We start from the raw sequence: 25,611 nt of genomic DNA on the forward strand, positions 1-25,611 counted from the left end.
CCTTGTGGATAACATGAAAACAATATTTTTACTCTTCAGTTCTCCATCTTACTTGTTAATTTCTCCTTCTGCAGGGGACTTTCTTGTTTTCATTGATCAAGTATACACCCCTAAAGTACAACAACTCGTATGTGTACCCTTCCTGGGGATATGCCATTGGATGGTTGATGGCCCTCTCCTCCATGATATGTATTCCTGTGTACGCCATCTACATTCTGCTGAAAACCAAGGGCACGCTATCACAGGTGAGAGATGGAAGGGGGTCTCAAATGACTCTCAACCAATGTCTTCCCCAGTTTGATAAAACCTTTCTGGCCAGGTCACAAATCTCTCTCTCAGCAGGGGAGACAACTACTGTTAATTTTTCTGTGAGTTTGTAACAGCGCTAAGTGCCCAATTGTGACTACTCTGGATTAAGATGGACCAATACTGGAGGTAGGGTGACATTTCTGGTTCTGGACGGTATCCTCACACTTAAATTCAGAGTTTTCAAATTATTCAGCCTGGAATGGAGAACACCTTTTGGACCGGTTTGCAGATTTACACCTGTTGAAAGCAGCCCTGGGTTACTGCACCTGGGATTACACCATATTTATTAGGTTAACTCATTTGCACTGAAGGTTTCTACTGAGACTGTCTTCATTTTGTTCAGTCCTCTATATACCAAATGGTTTCTCAGCATCTTCATTTTCTGTGTAGGATGCTTTGATGGAGGCAGGTTAGAGATAGCACGTAGGCCTAATTCAGAGCCAGTGGTGAACAAGGATGTGTTTGCAATGCAGATATTCAATGCAGAACTTTTATAAGAACTCTGCACACTGATTCCACTTAAGTGCTATAATAATAACTCTTGTTGTCTCCCTAAAGAATGTTGCTGTAATTACCACTGTTTTGTACACTGTCTCCTTTGTGCAGCGGCTGTATATTGTCTAAATTATTTACTATTATTCTTCCTTATTCCAAATGAAACATAAGGATTTTATTTAAGTTATGAATACTCCAAGAGTACCAATTTTAAGACACATTCTTATTTGCTAAAACTTTAATGTTAAGATCTAACCCTGAACCACTGAAAGAGCATAAATATCATCTTCGTGTAGGATAGCAATCAAATCAAATAAAACCTTTATGAATGCTAGGGGAGAAGCCTTTACCCAAATGGAGGAATAGGAACTGCCAGTGACTCTCTTCCACTGCCAACCTAAGGAACATCTGATGAAATTTGCTGATGGCCATAAGGAGATAGGCATCTTGAATTTCTGGTTCGGTGAGAAAATGTCAATGAGACACTGGGGGAATTAAGTATTCATCTAGAAATTAGCTTTCATCACAATTGTAATGATATTCTTCAAATACATCACTAATCTAAATTTAACTAAAAATTCCCTCCCCAAGAAGGCTATTGAGTACTATCACAGTCCTCGCTGTTGATGAGGAATTGGACTAATCACTCTCTTCAGAAGCAAAGAATTGATGTTCTTTTGCAACACTTTTCTCCTCTTGCTGCTAGATCTATTGAAGGTCTGTGGTATATACCTTGTATACTACTTCTAGCACACGCTCATATTTCACAAAGGTCATCCAAAATCCTTGAAATTGGCTATATGCCCTCTACTGGGTTATTCAACATCCAGTCATATTCATGAATGCTGCAGAGTTATTTCCCTTAGGGTCTCAAAGATTCCGAACCAAGTAATTCCCCTGTGGACTTCTAGGCTGGAAATGAGACCAATTATGTATGAGACACCACCACTTCACTGGAATCTATGGCTAATGCTATTCAACTGTCAAATGTATCATCTGATGAGAAATTCACCTGCATCCCCATTTGAGCCAACAATTGCGACACCTCCTCACTGTTCTGTATTGCTGATGGCAAAGACTGGAAATCCTTCATTAATCACTGAAATGTGTACATATTGTATATTTCCACTTTTATTGGCAAAATGAGCCCAGCATATACAACTAGGGTCAGATTCACCAAGGCAAAAGTCTTACTTTACAACTTTTGGTAGTCACAGAGGTCATTTATGTCCGCAGTGGGGCCTATATATCGTGCTTGGGCCGAACTCTCCGCACTCGAAACGTACTCGCCGGCTCAAGCTGTAATCTCACAAAACTCCCATAAGTGTTGACACTACTGTCAACACTGAGCGCAAATTGTGGACTGCATGTACCGTGACACAAAGGAGCACTTTTCTGGGATATGATGTAGTGTCCGGCCACACCCTTTTCGCTGCCCAAACTGATTTTCATGACCTCCTCTACCATTTATCACACATTCCTAATGTCATTTTTTGTAACAATTGCCTTCTGGCCCATTGTTAACACTTCATATGGCTTGAGCTGGAGAGTATGGCCTGAGCCGGAGAGTACAGTCTGAGTGTGGAGAGTATGGCCCAAGCCAGAAATTCTGGCCTGACTGCGGACGTAAAGATACGACTTGTAAATGACCTCTGTTGTGGAAATATGGATTTTTATGGTCCGTTATGTCCCCTATCTTGGACCCCAACGGTTTCATGTATAAACCATAAGTACATGTATGTTTCCTCCAGTTCCAGTTATGAAGACGCAAACACATGTGTGTCCACCGTCAACATGTCCTCTTTCAGATCCGCCATGAATGGGCCGGATATTCTATTCCTAAGTATGAAAGGCCACCGGCTTTATATGGTTCATTTATCCCATTTTACAGTTCAGGCGAGTAGGCCCTGATTCTGCCATCAAGCCTTTTCTGCCTTCTGCCTCTGAAAGCTCCAGTCTGAGCTCGCATCTGTACCCATGAACTTTGTCCTACTCCCTGCGCGGCTAACGGTGCCTGACTCCAGCCTGTTGCCTGCCAAAAACTGTATTTCACCTTCGAGATTATCTGCTCCGCTCCCTACCCAATGCATTCCTGTCTAGTAGTTTAAGTAAACATTCTCCCAGCTACCGAGCAAAGGGCCCGGCTTCTCTGTCTTCATGCAAGTAATTCATAGCCCTATTACTATGGAAGATTTCTGCCCTCGCATCTAGTGTAGACACTTAGACGCTTGTACACGCACTAACGGTCAGTATAGTCAGTATAGAATAAGATTCTATCCTAAGAGTCCTTTCTTTCTGGATAACACAGTTCTTTAAACATAGGATAATAGATATGATTTGGGATTAGGTTGACATAACCCCAGACTTCTGTCTCCACATGTAGAGCTAAATGTCAAGTCCCCTTCACCCCCTAGTTGCACGTCAATCACACGTCATGCTGCTGCGCGCGCATCTCTGCCAAGTATTTCTGCTGACATTGCGAAATTCTTTCATGGAACCACCCATTTATGACGTCATACCTGATGACGTTCTTTAGTTACACCCACTTTAGTTACGCATGTATGTTCTTATCTTTGTTATCAACTGTTACGCCTCCGGCATCTGTTTCACTGTAATGCCTATTGTATATAAATGATTACTTGTCAATAAAGTGGGGTCCTTCACTTCCTGAACCTTCGTGGTGATGGAATATGGAGTCCTCAATTCGAATTGATTTTGGAATAAAGCCCGTTCCGAACCTCTAATACCACGGATTCTGCCTCTTATTTTACTGAGCTATTATTATAGATTGTCCGCATCAAATTAAGTCCCGGTAATTAAATTATTTACCACATATATGGCGCCCGAATAGGGACACTTTCTCATCTCACGCGCCGGAGGTGCGTTGCAGGCCCGGTCTCCTGTCACAGCTGGACGGACAACAACGCGTACCCACAGGATTTCCTGTATCTCCCTCCTGCCGAGCGGGGGTAACTGAGGCTGCGATCAACACCCAGACGAGGCGGTGAGAAGTGCGAAGTATCCCGACCAGAGCCTAGCTGAGAGAGCAAGATCCGAGGTATACAGAGGCCCACCAGTTCCGAAGTTCCGAAGTATCGAGTCGAGTCCAGTCCGGTCCGAGTCCAGTTCAGTTCAGTTCCGAGGCCTTCCGTTCCGAGCTACCCGGTGAGTACCATTGTCGGGGAGGCGTTCTGACGTGCACATAGGTTGTGCCGGTCAAGACGGGTTTGGGTACACAAATCCGGTCTGCACTGTTTCAGCAGTGTATCTGTACTGTTTAGCAGTATATCAAGTATGTCTAGTATATGAAGTCAGAATTATCTAGTTAGTATCGAGTATTATGCTTAGTGAACGGCCATCATTGTTGTTCATTAAATGTTAAATGTTAAATGTTTTAAAATACGTTCTGCATATTGTGGTGTGAATGACTGTTCATTATTGTGTTTCGTTATATTAAACCTGTTCAAAATTAGGTATCAAATCAGATCAGTTCTCAAAATGCCGCTCTTTTCGAAATTAAGACAGATCAAAACTAGAAAAGGGGTACTCGAAGAAGCTGTTCCCATTCCTCCTAGGGACACTCCAGGGTACTTTATGTATCATAAACATGGCCTAGACGCCATATTATTTCTTGATTTATGGGTAGACTACACCAAGGAATTACCAGAAAGTCAGAGGTGGCCCGCAGCTGGGACCTGGGATGCAGATTGCATCGTGAAAGTAGAGGAAGAATTATGGAAAAAGAAAGCTAGACAATCACAGAAAGACGCCATTGAATTATGGCGTAAAGAATCGTATAGACGTACAGAAAAAGCACGTAGACAGGAAGAGAAGAGTAAGGAGAATTTAAATAAAGTTCGAGAAAATATATTAATTGAAGAAGGTACTCGAGTAAAATCAGAACAAGTAGACAGACAACGAAATGCCCTTATGAATGGTATGTATCCTCTCCTGGCCGAAGGATTACCTAAGGCTACTCCGGAGATACCAAAAGCCCGCACCTCCTTGCCACCCCCATTGTTTCCGATAAAGGTACATCCCAAAGGGCATCCCAGAACCGCAGAAGATGTTTTTCTTTCCTCTTATTTAGACGACGCAGCTCCCGAGTATGCTAATGCTGCGCCACATAGACCGCCTGCAGAGGGGGTTCAACGCCAAGACCCTCTTCCGTCTGTACCTCCGCAACAGCAAACTCCGACACAAGTTCAGGCAAGCACATCTGCTTCGACATCTGTATCCACACCTATAGTTGCTATATCACGTTCGACGAATCCTTTCACATCCAGCACCCCAGGTGGGGCTACCGGAGGTACATCAAACATTTTTTCCACGCCACCCAGAGTAAATAAACTTTCCTTTCAAGAATTAGCCCACCAACGTACGCCCAAACTAATAACTCCCAACACGCTCAAGGAACTTCTAATAGATTGTAGATATGACCCTGTGCCCGGAAAAGGGGACGAAATGATGCTAGCATCATTACGTATCCGACGAGCTGCTATATATTTAGGGAAGCTACCAGGAATGACTACACACTTAGAAAATATATATCACTTTGTCCAGTCAGGGCGAGATTCTGAGAGTATTAACAGAGCCCTGGAGTACCAAAAAGTGGAAATACAGGGGGAACTGTTACATTTCCTCATAAATTGTGTGATCAGAAATCAAGACCAACCAGGGGTAAATCCGAAAGAAATGCAAATTCTTACCACATGGAGTCAGAATATATCAGAGGGGAGACATGATAAACGATCATGTATAGTAGCTATGTGCCGAAAGATCCGCAAAGAAATAGAACGAATACACGAAGAAAGATTAGCAGTAGACGAACCTGAACAAACCGAAGACGAGGAAGAATTAGAACTGCCCACAGGACAGTTAGAAACCATGGCCTATGTAGGTAGAGGAAGATCTTGTAATAACACTAGAGGCTTTACTGATCCGATACGTCCGATACGTCCAGATAATAACAGAAACTTCCAAAACCCAATAATAAATATAAGGTCCCCTGAACATACGTTCCAAGCTGCTGACAACCTACTCCGAGAACGAAGGGGTTATCATATACTCGATTCTATGGACGAACAAGAATTAGCCAGGTCAGCCGTTCATTGGGTTGAGAGTCCCGGAAAATATAGTGATGATACATTAGCACACACGTTTTTGAACCTCGCCCCAGATGAACAGCGTTTAGCTGGTATCTATATGATTCAACAACTCCTTATATTATATAAAAGCCAACACTCCGACCCTGGTCCCTTACCTGATATATTGACTAAATTACTCACGAATAAATGGAGAGGTTCAGGTACTGAGCTAATTAGAGAAATACTAGAATCCAGAAAGCAGTACATTCTTTTTGTATGTCCCGAACATGTCTCACTGCCCATAAAAGAAAGAACGACGTATTATATGGATAGACAGAATCCCTTACGCGAAGTGCACCCGATAAAAGGTGATGACAATCAGTTTAAACGTGTGTTTGTATACACACCCATATCTAAAATAGAACTATTGGAAATGAAGAAGGTGGTACCCAGTCATGACAAAGACCCAGCGGGTTTCCACCGAGAAATTAAAGACATGTTACTCATGGGAGAGTATACCTACCCCGACATTATGACAATATTGAAGGTATTAATGCCTGCGGGCATTTATGAAAAACTCAAGGAAAAGGATTGGGAGGTGGGAGACCAAAAGATAGATTGGACAGCATTAGAAAACGAAGAAAAAGCTCGAGGTCCAGGTGCAGGGCTTGGGGAGAAGACCAAAACACTACCAGGTTTACTAGTACAGGTACTGCCACGTTTATTAACTACGAAAAAGGAAGACTGGGGTGCAATCTCTGCCTGTAAACAAAAACCAGACGAGGACACTAGTGATTTCTATGCCCGATTCGAAAAATGTTTTGGTATAAATAGTGGAATAAAAGCAAGTAGCGAGTCGTATCCACATCTGTTTGTGACAAAGTTAGTTGAAAATTCTTTGCCCCAAGTTAAGAATAGAGTATTGAAATTCGAGAGTACCTGGCAAGGTAACACTCCGTCACAAATTTGAATTTGAATTTAAAAACATTTCTATAGCGCACTTTTACCAAGCGGTTTCTTGGCGCTGTTGGATTGCGAGAAGCAAGCAGGAGCAGAGGGGAATTTAAACATTGTAAGCACGGGAAAAGAGAAAAGTTTTAAGACCCTTCCGGAACTCAATGTAGGAAGATGACATACGGAGTTCCGGGGGGAGGGAGTTCCAAAATGCAGGAGCAAGCACTGCGAATTTCGTACCGCCAGTCTTTTTCTTGCTGAAGCGGGGGATGGTTAACAAAGCCTGATGAGTAGACCTAAGCTCTCGTCCAGGTATGTAGGGGGTAATGGCAGAACAGATAAATTCCGGGGCAGTGCCTGTTTTGGCCTGGAAAGTAGTGCAGCCAAGCTTGAACAGAGCACGCTCTTTCACCGGCAGCCAGTGCAAGGCCTGCAGTAGGGGAGTAGCTCTATGGTATTTGGGCAGGCCGTGGATCAGGCGGGCAGCCTGATTCTGCACTAGCTGCAAACGGCGAGTGGCGTAGGCTGGAGCGCCATTATAGATGATGTTCCCATAATCGAGGCGCGAAAGCACCATGGCCATCACTATAATTTTTAGGGCAGGTAAAGAAAAAAAACGAGAAATCTTCCTAATGATTCGAAGGGAAAAAAAACAGGAGGAAACAACTAAATTAACCTGAGAGTGAACAGAAAGTGAGGGATCCAGGAGGATGCCAAGGGTCTTGACCTTAGGAACTGGGAGCGGGGGAACACCAAGTGAGGTTGGCCAATGGGAGGGGGACCAGGGACTGCAACCACCTCTGGTCAGGACTAATTCCGTCTTGTCCGGGTTGAGTTTGAGGTGGTTGCAGTTCATCCAATCCTGGATGAACAGCATGACGGATTGGACATTTGAAGCAGAGGAAGTGGAGTGGGAAAGGTCAAAAATTAGCTGGAGGTCATCGGCGTAATTGAACACCGTGACCTCGAGCTGCTGTAACATAAAAATGAGGGGGTAAATGTATAAATTAAACAAAAGAGGAGAGAGGGAGGAGCCTTGGGGAACTCCACATGCAACCTTACGAGAGGCAGCGGTGAAGCCAGCAAGGTGGACTGCCTGAGCCCTGTCACTCAGGAAGGACTTAAGCCAGGTGAGGGCCAGGCCCTCTATACCCGCCGCCTTGACACGGGTGAGAAGGATGGAATGATCCACCGTGTCAAATGCGGCGGATAGGTCTAAAAGAATGAGGGCCTGGGGGACGTTGGTATCAATGCCCTCACGTAGGCTGTCCATCACTGAGATCACTACCTTCTCCGTCGAGTGGAGGGGGCGAAAGCCCGCCTGCCGGGGGGAGAGGCAGTGGTTGGCTTCCACATAGGTGCTCAGGGTGCTGGTTACATGGGTCTCCAAAACCTTGGCCAGGTAGGGTAACAGGGAAATGGGGCGGTAATTGGAAGGGGATGAAGGGTCGGCACCGGGTTTTTTTAGAATGGGAATGACTGCCGCAAATTTATGGGCAGTGGGGACCACTCCGGATTTGAGTGAGTCATTTAAAAGTGTAAGGGAAGGGGTAGGGCAGTGTAGGAAGACTTCTCGCAAGATACGAGCAGGGGCAAAGTCTAGGGGGGAACCTGACTTTACCTTTTGGAGCAGGGGAGGAAGTGTAACTGTGGTCAGAGGGGGGAAGGAAGTGAGTTTGGAAGTGATAGCAGGGGGGGGAGGGATTAGTGAAGGTGAGGGAAGGGGGGGAGATATTAGCCTTGATCGTTGCGACCTTATCAACGAAGAAGTCGTTGAGGGAGTCGCAAAGCGGTTGAGAAGGGGGGATCAAGGCCGTGGCTCTATTAGACGAGGCAAGCTCATGTACTGTGGCAAAAATCTCTTTAGATTGAGATTCAGCTGCTAGTATCCTGTTTGAGTAAAACAGGGTCTTGGCGTCAAGTATGCTTTGTTTGTATACTTTGAGCACAGAGAGGTAGATGATTTTTTTGGCGGGACTATATTCTCTTCTCCATGCGCGCTCTGCTCTGCGTGCGGCTAATTTCTTCTCCTTGAGATCGGGGGTAAACCAGCGATTGGCAGCATGGGCACGCTTCACCGTGATCCGTCTCAGGGGAGCAAAATCATCGCCTGCCCGGGTCAGCCAGCCATCGATGATAGTCAGTTGGTCCGGGGCGGCGAGACCCGAGAGGTCAGGGCAGGAATTGGCCAGGGATGAGCAAAACGAAGGCATGTCTGCCTTACCCCATTTCCTAGCCCAGATGTTCTTTGGGAGAAGAGGTATAGGCACTGGGGCTAACGCGAGGGAGAAGGAGATTGAAAAATGGTCCGACCAAGAACAGGGGGAGATGACAGGAGAAGTGGTGGGGATATTTAGGGTCCAAACCTGGTCGAGCGAGTGGCCATGAACATGGGTGGGGCTGTGAACGAGGGGACAAAAGTTAAGACTGGTCATGAGGCTGGTGAATTCTTTGGAAAGGGGGGTTTCGACGGGATCGTTGGGCCAAAAATTGAAGTCACCCAGCACCAACACTGAGGAGTTGTTAATAACCAGTGTGGCGAGGATGTCCTGAAAGCAGGAAACAAAATTGGAAGTTGTGTGCGGGGGTCGATAGATAAGAACAGCGGTAAGGGGGGTAGAGTAAGAGCTAGCACGAATTATTAGGCAGTCTACCTCGGGGATAAGAGGAGAGGGGAGTATTTGAAAGGGGGAGTCAGTATGTGTTATCAGGGCTACTCCGCCGCCTCTCCTGCCCTCCGGGCGATCCGCACGAATGATGGAATAAGAGGGGGGGAGTGCGGCTAAGACGTTGGGGAGGGAGTCTGCCTTAAGCCAGGTCTCTGTTAAGAACAAGAGGTCCGGGTTGTGGCTGTCAAGAAAATCGTGTAGCTCATGCTGATGGCTAACGACAGATCTAGTATTGAGGAGTATGGCAGTGGTATTATAGGACGGCGTGTGGGGAACAGGCAAGATGGAATGAATAGGCGCAGCGGCCCGAGGCCGAGGAAGACAACTTTGAATAACGGCGGGGGGTGCAGCGGGGGGGCTCGTAAGGAGATTTAAATGTTGTACTGAGTTAGACACAATAGGACTAATGGTGCCAGGGATCCAGTGAGAAAGAAGCTCGGAGGAAGTGTATGACAGCGGGAGGGCATAAGGGAGAGCCCCCAGCCCCGGCCTGCCGCGGACGGGCGCAGACGGGCAGGACTCTGGCTTGACTCCGGCGAGCCTACGGCGCGCCCGCTGCGCTCGTCCGCTGCGCTGACACATGGGGGACGTTTAAATAGAGGAGCAGCGTGGGGGGAGTGGCGTGGGTGGGGTCGGGCGAGCCAGCCCGATCCAAGATGACGGCCACTACCGCTAGGCGCCTGAGGTGGAATCAGCTGCCAGCCAGCCTCGCTGGGCCCCAGAAAAGCAGGGTGGGGGTTAAAAGGTACCTGTTAATTTTCAGTACAGGTTAAACAACAGAAACAAGCAATTTAAAAACAAGTGCGTGTCGCCGCTTTCGATCGGCGTGACAACGCGCTAAAAGCACTTAGAAGCTCAATCGCAGCCCTCAGCTCCCACGAGCAAGCCCACTGCCACCGGACTGCTCGCAATCGCTGGGGAAACTGTGAAGCACTCCTAAATAGAGGAGCAGCGTGGGGGGAGTGGCGTGGGTGGGGTCGGGCGAGCCAGCCCGATCCAAGATGACGGCCACTACCGCTAGGCGCCTGAGGTGGAATCAGCTGCCAGCCAGCCTCGCTGGGCCCCAGAAAAGCAGGGTGGGGGTTAAAAGGTACCTGTTAATTTTCAGTACAGGTTAAACAACAGAAACAAGCAATTTAAAAACAAGTGCGTGTCGCCGCTTTCGATCGGCGTGACAACGCGCTAAAAGCACTTAGAAGCTCAATCGCAGCCCTCAGCTCCCACGAGCAAGCCCACTGCCACCGGACTGCTCGCAATGTTACAAATGCTACAGTACCATCACAATAGAATTAGAGAGGAACAAGAACATGAACAAAGACGCATGAAAGACACGAAAATGAAAATGCTAGTTTCCCAGACAGTTCCAGCTGACGGTCATAAAAAGGGTATGACACAGTCCAGTGTTTCAACAGGTCCTGTAAAAGGGACATGCAACTATTGTAAACAGCAAGGTCATTATGTACACGATTGTCCAGTTTTAAAACATAATATCGCCACAGGTAATACAAAAGAAAGACCACGGCCACCTAGACAGGATCAGAACCAACAAGGAGCTCCGCAGCATGCACAGTCCATGCCAGCTCCGCAACAGTCTCTGCCAGCTCCACCATCGCAGCCTATTGCTGCCACACAAACAACGACACGACAGATGTACCAGACCGCACAGTATGACTATCCTGATTATCAACGATACTCATGAAACAGCCTAGAGAGGGAAGTTGGCTTACCCCTTATTGAGGTCCCTGTAGATCAAGAAGGACCTTATGTACACAGTGAACTATTAGGCCAAGATAGAAAATTTTTACTTGATACAGGGGCAAGCCGAACAACAATAAAACGTAGTGAAGTTCCAGGGGCACCCCTCTCAGGCTCACAGAATATTTCCCTTGGTTTTTCAGGAAAACCTATCGTTAACGAAGTATCACAGCCTCTTCCCCTTACGATTGGTCCTTTGACACGAACTACAGATTTATTGCTTACTAAATCATGCCCAGAAAACTTGTTAGGCATAAAAACTTTGAAAGCTCTAGGAGCTATAATATGTTGTTCTCCGGAAGGAGTAAGATTGTTTTTACGTGATTTCAAAGGGCACTATGTGTCCCGAGACATGGATCACCGACTGCAGACTTTACCCACACATTTATGGGCAGAAGGCCCTACAGATGTTGGTTGCATGAACATTACACCATATCGAGTCACACTAAAGGCAGGAGTGGTACTACCACGAATGCGACAATACAAGTTACCACCAGATGCTGTAGAGGCTTTACTGCAAATCATTGACGAACTTATTACCCAAGGGGTGGTTGTGGAAACAGACTCCAATGTATGTAATTCACCGATAATTCCGATTCTTAAACGAACTGATCCAAAGGCCCCGCCAGTATACCGATTGGTTATTGATCTGCGCGAATTAAATAAATGTATTGTACCACAATACCCCGTAGTTCCAGACATTTCTTCATTACTGACAGCTATTGATTCCGAAGCAACATTCTTTACTGTAATTGATCTCAAGAATGCCTTTTTCAGCGTCCCAATAGATCCGGAAAGCCAATACTTGTTCGGATTTAGTTTAAATGGACGAAGCTTTAAATTCACACGCGCACCCCAAGGATTCACAGAAAGCCCCAGCATCTATAGCCAAGCACTGAAACGAGAACTTGACAGTATACACATGCCAGTCAACACTGCCCTGCTTCAGTATGTCGATGATCTGCTGATCACCGCTAGAAGCGAACCTGAATGTGAAAAAGCCTCACTGACGGTTTTACAATTTTTGGCCGAAAAGGGGCATAAGGTGTCCCCTTCTAAGCTGCAATTCTGTGTCCAGCGAGTTGTTTACCTTGGTCACTCGCTGTCCAAGGAGGGAAGGCAGCTTACACCAGATCGCATCCAGTTAATTGCTAACATGCCAATACCCAAGACACAAAAGGAGGTGCGGGCTTTTATAGGCCTCACTTCATATTGTAGGCAGTGGATCCCTCAGTATGCATTTCTAGCAAAACCACTCATTCAGTTCACAACACAGGAGGCAGCCACATCGACTGTCCTCCCTTGGACACAGGAACATACACAAGCTTTTGAAAGCCTAAAGAAAGCTTTATGTCAAGCACCCGTCTTAGCAACACCATGTTACTATAAACATTTTACACTCTTTGTTACAGAACGCGAAGGTACTGCTTTGTCAGTACTCACACAGGAACAAGCAGGATCACACAAACCGTGTGCTTATTTTTCTAGTACATTAGATCCCGTAGCTCAGGCTCTGCCTGCGTGCCTGAAATCAGTGGCAGCAACAGCTTTAGCAATCAGACAAAGCGATGCCATAGTGTTAGGACACCAATTGACAGTACAAGTACCACATGCAGTAGAGGTTCTCTTGAACCGCACACAGACACAACACTTGACTATAGCACGACTCACTGGTTACGAATTAACATTGTTTCAGCCACATATAGAAATCAGACGTTGTAGTACATTGAATCCTGCCACATTGTTACCAGTAAACGGAACAGACCCACTTGCACATGATTGTATTGAAGTTATCACTATCACGACGAAACCTAGACAAGACTTGACAGACGTCCCATTGTCAGATCCAGACCTGACGTTGTATGTAGATGGGTCATGTATGAGAACAAATACAGGAGAGTTAGTGGCCGCGTATGCAGTCACAACAGATACTGAAGTTATTGAAACAAATCGCATAAATACCTTGTCCGCTCAAGCAGCAGAGCTCGTCGCTCTGACACAAGCCTGTATTCAAGCTACGAATAAAAAAGTCAACATATATACTGATTCACGTTATGCATTCGGAGTTGTACATGACTTCGGCGTACTGTGGCGAGAGAGAGGTTATTTAACTTCTCACGGTACCCACATTCAGTACGGACCCCTTATTCATGTCTTACTAGATGCAATACATCTACCCACTGCAATATCAATTATGAAATGTAAAGCTCATACGAAAGTTACTGATACCATTTCCCAAGGCAATGATTTAGCTGACAGAACAGCTAAACAGACTGCTCAAACCCACACGTCTGACATGACAAAGACAATAGTTCCGACACCAACACATTGCATGATGGTTAAGGATCCCGCTCTTGACGTAATTGACATACAGACACATGCTACACCAGACGAAATAAAGAAATGGACTGAATTAGGAGGGATCCAAACGGATCAAGGATGGATGACGAAGGAAAAATCTGTGTGGTTCCTTCCTGATTCAATGGTCCAAGTTATCATTAATACTGTACATAGTCCAGCGCACCTAGGAGAAAAAGCTATGCTAGACAGCATTCAACACATTTGGTTCAACAAACATTTACGAGCAGCAGCTAAACAAAAAGTCCGTACCTGTATGATCTGTTGTCAGTTTAACCCAGGTAAAAGCATTCCCGTAGAACAGGGTGGATTTCAGCCTCCTGATCACTCTTTTGAAGTCCTCCAGATGGATTATATCCAGATGGAACGATGTCGAGGATTCAAATATGTTCTCGTAGTTGTCTGTGCTCTTTCCCGTTGGACAGAGGCATACCCGGTTTCAGATTACACTGCCCCGACTACTGCCAAACAGTTGGTTCGAGAATTCTTCCCACGATACGGTTTACCACGTGTTGTCTACTCAGATAACGGCCAGCCGTTCTCATCCGAAGTAATGAAACACGTTTCACTTTTGTTAGGCTATCAGTTGAGATTTCACTGTGTCCGACACCCCGAGGCAGCAGGTCTCGTGGAACGACATAATCAAACTCTGAAAATTAGATTGTCCAAAATATGTAGAGAGAAAGGTGTCGACTGGGTAGTAGCCTTACCAGTTGCACTCTTTTATATGAGAATGGTAGCGCACTCTCGAACAGGGCTATCCCCTTATGAGGTGGTCTTTGGTAGACCACCAAATATGTGGGGGACGCCTATACCACGAAAAATAACTGATGTTGACTGTAACATGCTGACAGATTACTTGGCTTCCTTGATGTCTGCACTACAATCTTGTCGTTCACAGGTAGCTGCAGCTTTTCCCGACAACACCGAGGTGAAACCCCATGACGTAATTCCAGGGGATTTGGTGTTAGTGAGGAATTTTGACCGGAAGTCCCAGCTGGATCCTAGGTGGAGATCGCCTCAACTCGTACTGTTAACAACAAGGACAGCCGTGAAGATCGAAGGTCGAAAAGGCTGGATACATTCAAGTCATATCAAGAAATTTCATGGACTACCTTCTGATGTAAATGACACACCTTGCGTGTCTTCACCGATTGACTCAAAGCTTCCTTTGGTTGAACTGAATGACAAAGAACAATACAGACTAAAATTAAGGTCTACCAAGTCAGACAATTTGATTGTTTAAGTCCTCTCCAAGGTGAATCGGTCGAATTTGTCCCTGACATGAATCCCCTAGACCTGAATAGAGAAAGACACCGAAGGAAGCGAATGAAACAACATGCGTACTATAAATCACTGCGTAGTCATTGCACAGTGACGTTATTAATTTTGTTTTTCTTATGTATTTTAATAATAGCTGCAAGTATATTGTTGCACATATATTATCCTATTTCTAAACATGGTCATAATGTTACTGCTGAACATTCTTTTAGTGAACTTCCCCCGCATGAGTTGTCATATAGATTTGCGCTGCGCAACAACACTTTTATTAGTATGTTACATCATTCCCATCAGGTTAGCAATGCTACAAATTGTTGGATATGTGGCCGACTCCCTCCCTATCAGAACTATAAAGTAATTCTGCCTCTCTTCCCATACCCGTTCACACACAATGGCTCCTGTGGAGCATGGTTTAGTCTAATTAATTCCCAAGATTCGAATTCCGCAGTTTATCAAGACAACTGGGTATGGGGAAACCTGCACTTAGTTTTACTTAAAGTCTGCTACCCTGACAAGAAGGGACTTCCCAAAAGAACAGGAACTGATCTAGAAAATGAAGTATATGGATTAGGTAATTTCACGTTTAATCTCATGATCCTGAACGTCGAATCCGAAACCTGCACCAATTTTGCCCGCTATATCAGTATTTCCAGTTAAAGGTGAATTATGTATAAGAAAGAATGGCTCTATACACATGGGCCACAGTAAATGCACCACTGTAATAGAATTCAGTGATCAAGGCAAGTCTACATTTAGAGCTTCTCGCCATTCCTACTTTGTATGTGGTCAGACTGCATATATACGTTTGCCTCTAGATTGGGATGGTACCTGCTATATTGGATTCCTTTTGCCACCTGTTTTCTTAGCTCCTCCTGATTATCATAGAAATACTCATTTAGTACACAATAGAGAACGGAGAGATCTCCCAATAGTCGATTACACTGAGACAGCATGGGAAAAATACACAGATTTCAATAAAGGTCTCTTTCCCTATATAGGTACAGTTACCAATAGTAAGCTGATACGTAGATTAACCAGAACCCTTGAAGCAGTAGTGAACGAAACTATTTCCGCCTTAGGCAATTTAACAGAAGAGCAGTCTGCTATGCGGATTGTTGTGCTTCAAAATCGTCTTGTCCTTGACGTCATCCTGGCCGATAGGGGCGGAGCTTGTAGGGTCATCGGATCAAGCTGTTGCATTTTCATACCAGAAAATTCGCCATCTGTATATAAAGCCATAACTCGCCTTCATAAGATTGTAAGCCAGATACACCAGAATCCAGGCACCTGGACTTGGTCCAGTTGGTTTTGGAGTGTATTATCTACCTTTGGATGGAGGGTCCTATCCTTCCTAGGTATTGGCTTTCTCATACTATTCAGTTGCTGTTTATGCCTACAATGTGGACCAGCGATTTGTGGTCTGTGTGCCACCTCGTGTATCCCACATCCAAGTTTTCATTCAAGATTCCGGAAGAAGAAAGAAGAACAAATGATGCTATATGAACAGATCAACGGATTGATGAAGATTGATATCTCTTAAGGGCAAGTAGGGGACAAGGGGGGAATGTGGAAATATGGATTTTTATGGTCAGTTATGTCCCCTATCTTGGACCCCAACGGTTTCATGTATAAACCATAAGTACATGTATGTTTCCTCCAGTTCCAGTTATGAAGACGCAAACACATGTGTGTCCACCGTCAACATGTCCTCTTTCAGATCCGCCATGAATGGGCCGGATATTCTATTCCTAAGTATGAAAGGCCACCGGCTTTATATGGTTCATTTATCCCATTTTACAGTTCAGGCGAGTAGGCCCTGATTCTGCCATCAAGCCTTTTCTGCCTTCTGCCTCTGAAAGCTCCAGTCTGAGCTCGCATCTGTACCCATGAACTTTGTCCTACTCCCTGCGCGGCTAACGGTGCCTGACTCCAGCCTGTTGCCTGCCAAAAACTGTATTTCACCTTCGAGATTATCTGCTCCGCTCCCTACCCAATGCATTCCTGTCTAGTAGTTTAAGTAAACATTCTCCCAGCTACCGAGCAAAGGGCCCGGCTTCTCTGTCTTCATGCAAGTAATTCATAGCCCTATTACTATGGAAGATTTCTGCCCTCGCATCTAGTGTAGACACTTAGACGCTTGTACACGCACTAACGGTCAGTATAGTCAGTATAGAATAAGATTCTATCCTAAGAGTCCTTTCTTTCTGGATAACACAGTTCTTTAAACATAGGATAATAGATATGATTTGGGATTAGGTTGACATAACCCCAGACTTCTGTCTCCACATGTAGAGCTAAATGTCAAGTCCCCTTCACCCCCTAGTTGCACGTCAATCACACGTCATGCTGCTGCGCGCGCATCTCTGCCAAGTATTTCTGCTGACATTGCGAAATTCTTTCATGGAACCACCCATTTATGACGTCATACCTGATGACGTTCTTTAGTTACACCCACTTTAGTTACGCATGTATGTTCTTATCTTTGTTATCAACTGTTACGCCTCCGGCATCTGTTTCACTGTAATGCCTATTGTATATAAATGATTACTTGTCAATAAAGTGGGGTCCTTCACTTCCTGAACCTTCGTGGTGATGGAATATGGAGTCCTCAATTCGAATTGATTTTGGAATAAAGCCCGTTCCGAACCTCTAATACCACGGATTCTGCCTCTTATTTTACTGAGCTATTATTATAGATTGTCCGCATCAAATTAAGTCCCGGTAATTAAATTATTTACCACACTGTGAATAGCAAAAACTTTTGTCTCATATTGCCTTTGTGAATCGGGCCCTTAGTGTTTGAGGCAACTTTGTTTCTCAGGACTGAAGATTTTTCAGGATCTTTCCACTCACTCTTCAGGAAACTGAACCACAAAACTGAAAAGTAATTTGAGTACTGCAGGTCTTCAGTACTGCCTGGACCACTGTCCACTGGTGTTAGGTTGCTCATCATCAGATAACACGTGCAGATTACAATATACCTAAGCCACCACACATTGAAGCTCCACTTTCTGACTGTATTTGCCACTAGGTGTCACAATTTTACCACCATGTTCTTCCTTGTCATAATCCAGAGAGGACAACGACCATGCCACTGAAAATTTCACTGACTTTTGAGAGGACCCAGATCTATCAGGGATGTAACTGAAGGTAACTGCTCCTTCAACGGCTTAATGAATACCTCTAAGAGGTGCAGGCTGGGAATATGAATTCCTGAATATCAATGGGACAGATTATCATTACAAACATATTATGGGACAAAATATTGAAAGTTAGGTTTCAATACATTTTCTATATCTAACTCCACATAAAAATGCCTATGTGAGATATCTATATCTTAAGGGTATGTAATGTGAAGTTATAAACAGTAAATCATTGCCTCCCGGTGTGCACATACCTTTTTATATTTTGTCTCTCTATATTGTTGTAATGATATCCTGTCCCATGGGTATTCAGGATTCAAAATTCCCCACTACAATGCCTCTGTAATTGATTTCACCAAAAGCTGAAGTTCTTTATCAGGCACTGTAGCTGCACCATCCTTTTCTTTTCAAGTATTCCTTCTTCTGCTCAGGTGTCTATAATCTCTCTTTGGAGAAGGGAGAAGCACAGGATGCATTTTGTTAGAATACTTTTGTATGGTAAATTGTCTGAAGACATTACCAAACTTCTGCATAGGTCCTTAAAAAACAAACATTGACACCCAGAACAGATGCCTCCTCACCTTTTTTCAGGATTTTCCAACAAGTGCCTCATACATGCAGAAACCGAGAAAAACAATATGTAGTTAAAAAGACATGAGCTGACACATAAGAAAATAAGATAAACAACAAAAGGTAATCATGCAAGCCTGCCCCCTTATCTCAAGCAACGAGTAATAGGCCTTGGAGGATGTTATAAAATCTCCCCCTATCATTAGGCCTCTGAAAAGCAGAAGCATCCAGGATCCTACACAGGTAAGAATATTTGGATTTTTAATATGCAGGCCCATCATCATGCACAGCTTGGAACTGGTGCCAGATCAGCCTCTGTAGAATTCTCTCAATTGTAACTAAGAGGGCTGGATGTGCACATGTAAATATGAAACACAGACTAAAGGCACCGCTCCTCTAGGTGGGTCATACACCAACCCTGGATGCTTCAAATTTCAGGTTTTGGTGTACCATACAGAGTAAAGGGAAAACAAAAGAGAAAAATCAACACAGGAATACTTTAGCAGTAGCCAAGGAAACATAAGCATAGCTCTGAAATGATGGAGCATAGAGGCGCACGAGCAAGCACAGAAAACCCAGGAGAAGTGTTGGGTGTTCCCTACCTTTATGTGACAGGAAGAGGCTGGATATATGTTTGTTAATGAAAAAGTAATAAAGATCTTTGAGGGGGCTGCTAGTTAATAAAGTTAAAGTAAGGAATGGGACGAGGATATGAGATGAGGAGGCAATGATGCTCTCTGAGCGTAACATTCTCTATTAGGCTAAGCCACCATTTATTCCTAGGAAAGGCAGCATGCTTGTAATTGTGCTGGTTTAATCTTCGGACCAAAATAATGAGCATTTTACTGCACTGGAACAAAATGTCACCTGTATGTATCATTCATGAAGAGTCTCTTATTGTTTTCTTTTGCACAGCGCCTAAAACATCTTGTTACTCCTGCTGAAGACCTGCCACGGCCAAAGAGGCACATGTTAAATTTTGCAGAGCCATGGGACAGCTCAAATCCAGGCTTCAAACCCCCTGCTTCTTCATACAAGGATGGTCTCATTGCGTCAGATAAAGAAACACCCTTCTAGACATAAACATCAGACTACTGGAGAGAGCTTGCCTTCCACGTTTGAAGCATTCCTTCTTGGCACCTGGAATAAATTCTCCTCCAGATCTGTTAACATTCTTCTTTAACTCAGGGGACAGCCAACTTCCACACCTGAGAAGATGCTTATTTTAACCAAGAATACTTTCCTGAATCACGTGTAAGAACTTATTTTTCAAACATGAACAAAATGGATTGGCTTAAACAGGTTGTAGGCTATAATTTCTGGAAGATCTGTAACAACGCTCAACATCTTGAACATTACACCAGGTACAGCTCCTCCTAAATAATTGCAGTACCATCCACTTCATCTGAAATAGGTGATGGATACATTTAATCTACACAGCCTTTGTCATAGACCTGGATTGCCCTTCTTAAGTAATCAGAGATGTTGCAAAGCAAATCAAAAAAATCCTTCCCACCAGGACTGAGACTCAACTCCAGACAGACTTAGAGCATCCCTTCTTTGTGTGAAAGGACCAAATATCTGATGTGCCTCTATAATGACACCCATACATCCCCGATTATACATTATTACAATTCTGTTGTTGATTACCCTTCTCATATTTCAGGACATTGGTGACTGGTCCTCTTTCATACTGGATCTATCTCTAAAAGAACTTTTGAAGTGGAGCTTACTGTGCAGTCCTGTGGGAGAGAGCTTACTGTGCACCTTTAGATCAGTTCTGCCATAATACCTTCTTTACATGCCATCCAAGGATACTTCTGGCATTGCACCTCACTCATTAATCTTTCTCCAACAAAAATAGTTGTTGCCATTATTTCTGAGATAGTCGACTAAAATAATTGCAAAAGTTGTACTATCGCTCTCAATAAAAAATATTGCACAAAGGTGCAGCAACTTGATAATCCAACAACTATAAAACTTCATGCAACCCTAGAACATCAGACATCAATACCACGATCACCCTCTTTTTTCATCTTAAACATTGAGACAATAGTATTGAGCTGAACTTGTCCTGTACACATTGAACATACACATCAAAGATGGTTAAATGGGCAGTGTGCAATCTTATATCTGTACAAGCCCATGTAAACTGTCCACATCCATACATTTCCACTCTCCATATCTGTTCTTATAACCTGGAGTTTGCTTTGAGTGACACTGGAGATAGGTCAACACATGCATATGGATCAATTTTATATGCACAGCTAAAGCAGGGCACACAGTGAGCTATGAGCGGAATTCCTTTTCAACTCAAATAATCTGGAAAGTTCAAGATGTTTCTCTAAATTGGAATTAAGAGCATCATTTAGTGATGTGCAACTTGAGGTAGAGACAACTATTTCTATTCAGCTGGAATATTTTTCCCATGGCACCTGATAGTCATTGTATGAATGTTTTAGCCTCTTTCTTGCATTTTCCAAGTTGTTAAATGGGTTCCTTAACTGCATATCAAAATCTGGCTCATGACTAAAGGTACCTTGTACAATGCAGCTTTTGCTAAGAGAACCTGAAAAACTGGTACAAAGGGAAAAACCTGGGAAAGTGAATGGTTCCTCATTGCAGACAGAATACTACAGAATATCACTATTGGTAATAAAAATGGCTTTATTCTTGAAACACTGAGGAGGATAAGATTTATAACAAAGGCAATTTCACAAATTAATATTGAGTTTTAAAATCCAATGCAGTTTCACATCAGATTGCAACACCAAATGTGCAAGCAGTGGTCAATACGACCTTTCACAGAGACTCTCAGTAACATGAATTGATGATTTCAATACAATGAAGCAGCTAGACTACTATTCTCTGATCTGGTGTATCTAGACTGTAAAGCCATTGTCCCCAATGGAAACTGATCTATATAAAACCAGGGCTAGTGCTCTACCTGAGTCAGTCAAGGAACACTTGCAAAGATCACAGATTGTTACAGATCCAATGACCCTCAAACAGTCACTTTCAGAACTTTTCTCTCTGATACCTTCAACACTAAAACTATCACTGCTGTCAGAGCCATTGCTGAATATTCTACAATGTACATCTGCATTGTCCCCTAGCAACATCTTCTCAATCTTGGAGAACCACCTGATCAGTTCTTGAGTCACAGCTGCTTACCAAGCAATTTCTGCACCACACAGTATGTAGGCTTCTCATACTGTTTGAACATATCTCATCTGAATCAAAAATGCAATTGTCTTACACACTAGATAATTCTTCTGAACCATCTTCTTCTTTCTCTTTTCTCATTCTCACCTAGGAGAACCTAAATACTCCAGCATCCATTTGTAGAGAACACTCAAAGAATGTAGGTTTTATACAATTATGAACTCTTAATAAATTGCAAGTGGATAGTGGTTAGTAGGTTCCCTTGAATGTCGTTTTACAAAAAGTTCTTACAAATTATTTGCATGGACCAACACAATAGAAGATCCTCTTTGGCATCAAATAGTGCTGCACCTATAAAAGCTACACCTTCACAAAGAGGAGGATTAAGCATCAATTTGAGATGTCTTAATGTCATGTCAAATTAAATCTCTCGCTCAATGATCCCCATGATAATAAAAAAGTGATATAGTGGTGCTGGATCTATCTTCAGCCATGAAACTAATCTCACCTTAACGGATAAGAAGATCAGAGATGGAACTATAAGGAACCTGATGTCTACTGGAACTAACATCACTTTAAGTTGTATTAACTGTTATGCATGCATGTCTGCCTGCATAAGAGTAGAGTCAAATCTCTATTTTTTATGACTTGTTAAGGTGATGTTCACTGAATCGCTTCCTGCGTTCACACTGATACTGTAAAATAGTGCATGAAGAACATATAACTCTATGTAATTCCATATATGAATAGTTAGAACCAAGTTTACTGACCATAGAGGAACCAAATTAAAAAACGTATTGAGTTTAGGAAACCTAGGCAGATATGGATTGAAGTGTTGCCAACTTTAAGCAAAGTTATGATATGGAATGTCCCTTATTTCAAAAATGTACTGCAGCTGTGAAACGTGTTGTATAAAGTAGTGACAAGAGTAGAAGAAAGAAAGGAGCTTTGAAATTTTTATACAGTTTTTGATATATGAAGCTGGAGTTAAAAAAGATTTTTGGAAAACTCACAGCAGTATGTAAATGGAATTCCAAGATGGTGTGGAATAAGAACTCCTTAGTCGTTGATGAGTAGCTCAGTGATTAATGTAGCTGACGTCTAGTGGAGACTAAGGGGATGATAGAGCTATAAATATGCCTCAAATGTATTGGTAAGTTATTGTTCAGTTGAAAAGAAGTTGTAAAAAAGCATCACGATATTAGAATGGAAGGAGAATGAACTAAGAAGTCACAGCAAGAATGGAAAATGTGCAGAACTACCTCCCAGCAGTCTGTGGAGACAGAGAAAGTACTCATAAAATAGCTAGCTAAAGTAATAACAATCAGATTGCCAGTAGTTCAAATTTGACATCAAATTCTATATTTTTTTATAAGACATTTGAAATGATATAGTGTCTATCAGGTGCATCAATATCAGAATCCCTAAAGTTGTCACTTCAGACATTTCAGCATATAGAACAAATTAAGTGATTGAGCATTTATGGCTTCAACCATACGGGCGATGGTCAATCAATCATTCCTAGAATTTTACCATGACTTTTACTAAAGTAATTGTTGACTTCACTAGAATGTTGCTACAATAGCAATAATACGCTTTTGGCAAACAGGTGGATAGAAAATATTGTGACATGTAACTGATGGGGGCTCAAATAAGAAAGATGAACATTTGTTTCCCCATACACCACTTGGCTAGAATGATAATCCAAAGGGTAATTATTTTGGGTTTTATAAAGCTGTGTAGAGAGTCATCCACCACAGACTGGTTTGAAGGATTGATGTAGACATAATTGTTGGTGAACAGTACTTTGCAAGTATTCCTTCCTGTCAGTGATTTAAAAATGCATTAAAGGTTAACTGATAACATAGAGATATGTCTTTTTATATGTCTTACATTTGTCTGTTTCTCCTCCAAAGTTTTGTTGAGGCCAGCTCTAATGGACTGTCATCTTCTCATTCCAAGCTAGATTCCCCCATCCTCTAGCTACAATCGCCATGTTTGGGTGTAAACAGGCCTATAGGATATTTGGTTTGATTATACATAGGAATGTATAATGTACAGAAAAACAGAAAGTGATATCTATGTCTAGCAGAGAGCCATTTCTGTTACTGGTACCCACAAAAGGTCTTGGTCAAGGAGTTCAGCTGTTCCGACTGTGAAGGATTAAAGTGGAGTCCTGAGTCATGATGTAGCATGTTCTAAACTAGTTGTTGTTTAACCGTATCATGTTCGTATCAGAGGAATCCCCATCTTTTGAAATTGTTTATTACTGTATTAACAGTTATATGTATATTTTATAAACTTTGTACTCACATTCTGTAAAGAAATAAAGGATTTTAATGTAGACTTTAAATTGGCCACTGTGTGCTGTGTGTTCAAAGTTGCCAAGTGCAAATTCCATTGATGAGTCAAATGAGCTTTGGGTGAGTGGCTTTGGACAGCAGGCACAGTACCTTGATAAAAGATTTTAAATGGCTCTAAACAGATTATTTTCAAGAAGTCACATCAACATCAAGAAGTAGATCTGAGAACCTAGAATCAAGTGGAAGATACACCACAAAGGTAGTAGTATGTCCCATAAGTAAGTATGTCCCATAACTAGGAACAGGTAGGCAGCTGGATAAACTGAATGAATAAAGAGATTGCATTTAAAATAACTTACATTGGCCATTTCCTGTCCGTAGAGAATCAGATTTAGGAGTAATTGGGCTCTGTATGTAAGTAGTTGACAGAGTGCATTAAATTTTGGTCATACAAATTATGTTTAATCATCCACTCTTTGGGGAACTGGACGTCCAGTTATTGAACAGAGGCCATGGATAAAAGTCATTGTGAACATGTTTTAATTCAGCTAGGTGGAAGAATAACCAGGCAGGAATTGAGTAATTAAGAAACAATTTAATGAAATGCCATTAGTGGCACTAACATTTGATAGGATTAACGCAAAATGTGAAAAACATTTTCAGTACTCTTATGAGACGCATCAGTTCTAAAATATTCTACCTCCAAATGGGTCTTAATTATGAAACATTGTATCTTGGAGTACTTGCAGGACAGCAGCACCACTGTGTGAGCCTCACCTCACCTTGTAGGGCCTGCCTGTTCACAATAAGTTTGTATTATAGAAAATAGATGGGAACAAAAGTGACTATCTCGCAAGCTGTGTACTCTCCCCTATATTTGTGTACAAAGCTAATCAAAGCACTAAGCACATAAAAATGGAAACATTGGAACACCCTCAATAACACCACACATGAACTGACATTTCCTCTGACTCAACACATTTGCCTCTATTCTGACCTGGCCCTACCCTTCAATTGAATCCATGCTTCTCACTTTTCCCATGCCTCCCCTTCATCTTCACCACTGCCACTCACTCAACTCAGACTTATCAACTTTACTCCCTCTTACTTGTCCTAATCTTGCTCCTGCCATTGCACTGTCTATTGCCTTTAAAGAACTGGGAAAATTCCTACATGAACTCTTATCTCCATACAGGATTTATTTGGACACCCACCTTCACTATCACCACCATCTTTACAACTTTACCACCACTCAAGATAAAACATGTCCTTTGCTACTCTCTCTTTATTCCACCATTTACCCAGTCCTGGCTACACATCAGACCTTGAATTCTCCTTCCCAGGATCATATTTCAATTCATTTCTCAGCACATCATTGCTCACTTTGAGTCTCACCAGAACGCATCCTTAAACTTTCTGCTCTTTACATACTGTAATGTACTGTATTTTCTACTGCTCTTATCCTGCACGTTTTTGCAGTCTCTCTGATCTTCTTTTAACCAAATCTGGCACACACTCATAG

The 25,611-nt window shown here is 43.0% G+C and overlaps 1 protein-coding gene across 3 annotated transcripts in view; it reads left to right on the top strand.

Moving 5' to 3' along the window:
- The window catches only part of LOC146854879 (sodium- and chloride-dependent betaine transporter-like), an 898,269-nt gene extending 874,130 nt beyond the window's left edge, over positions 1-24,139 (top strand). For all 3 annotated transcript variants that reach the window (XM_085652289.1, XM_085652287.1, XM_085652288.1), the window contains exons 14-15: positions 75-245; positions 19,537-24,139. In XM_085652289.1, coding sequence (XP_085508415.1) covers positions 75-245; positions 19,537-19,698 — 333 coding nt within the window. In that variant the 3' untranslated portion in view covers positions 19,699-24,139. The remainder of the gene's footprint in view (positions 1-74; positions 246-19,536) is intronic.
- The last annotated feature ends 1,472 nt before the right edge of the window (positions 24,140-25,611 follow it).

The sequence above is a fragment of the Triturus cristatus genome, chromosome 4_1, assembly GCF_964204655.1.
Source record: "Triturus cristatus chromosome 4_1, aTriCri1.1, whole genome shotgun sequence".
NCBI classification, from domain to species: domain Eukaryota; kingdom Metazoa; phylum Chordata; class Amphibia; order Caudata; family Salamandridae; genus Triturus; species Triturus cristatus.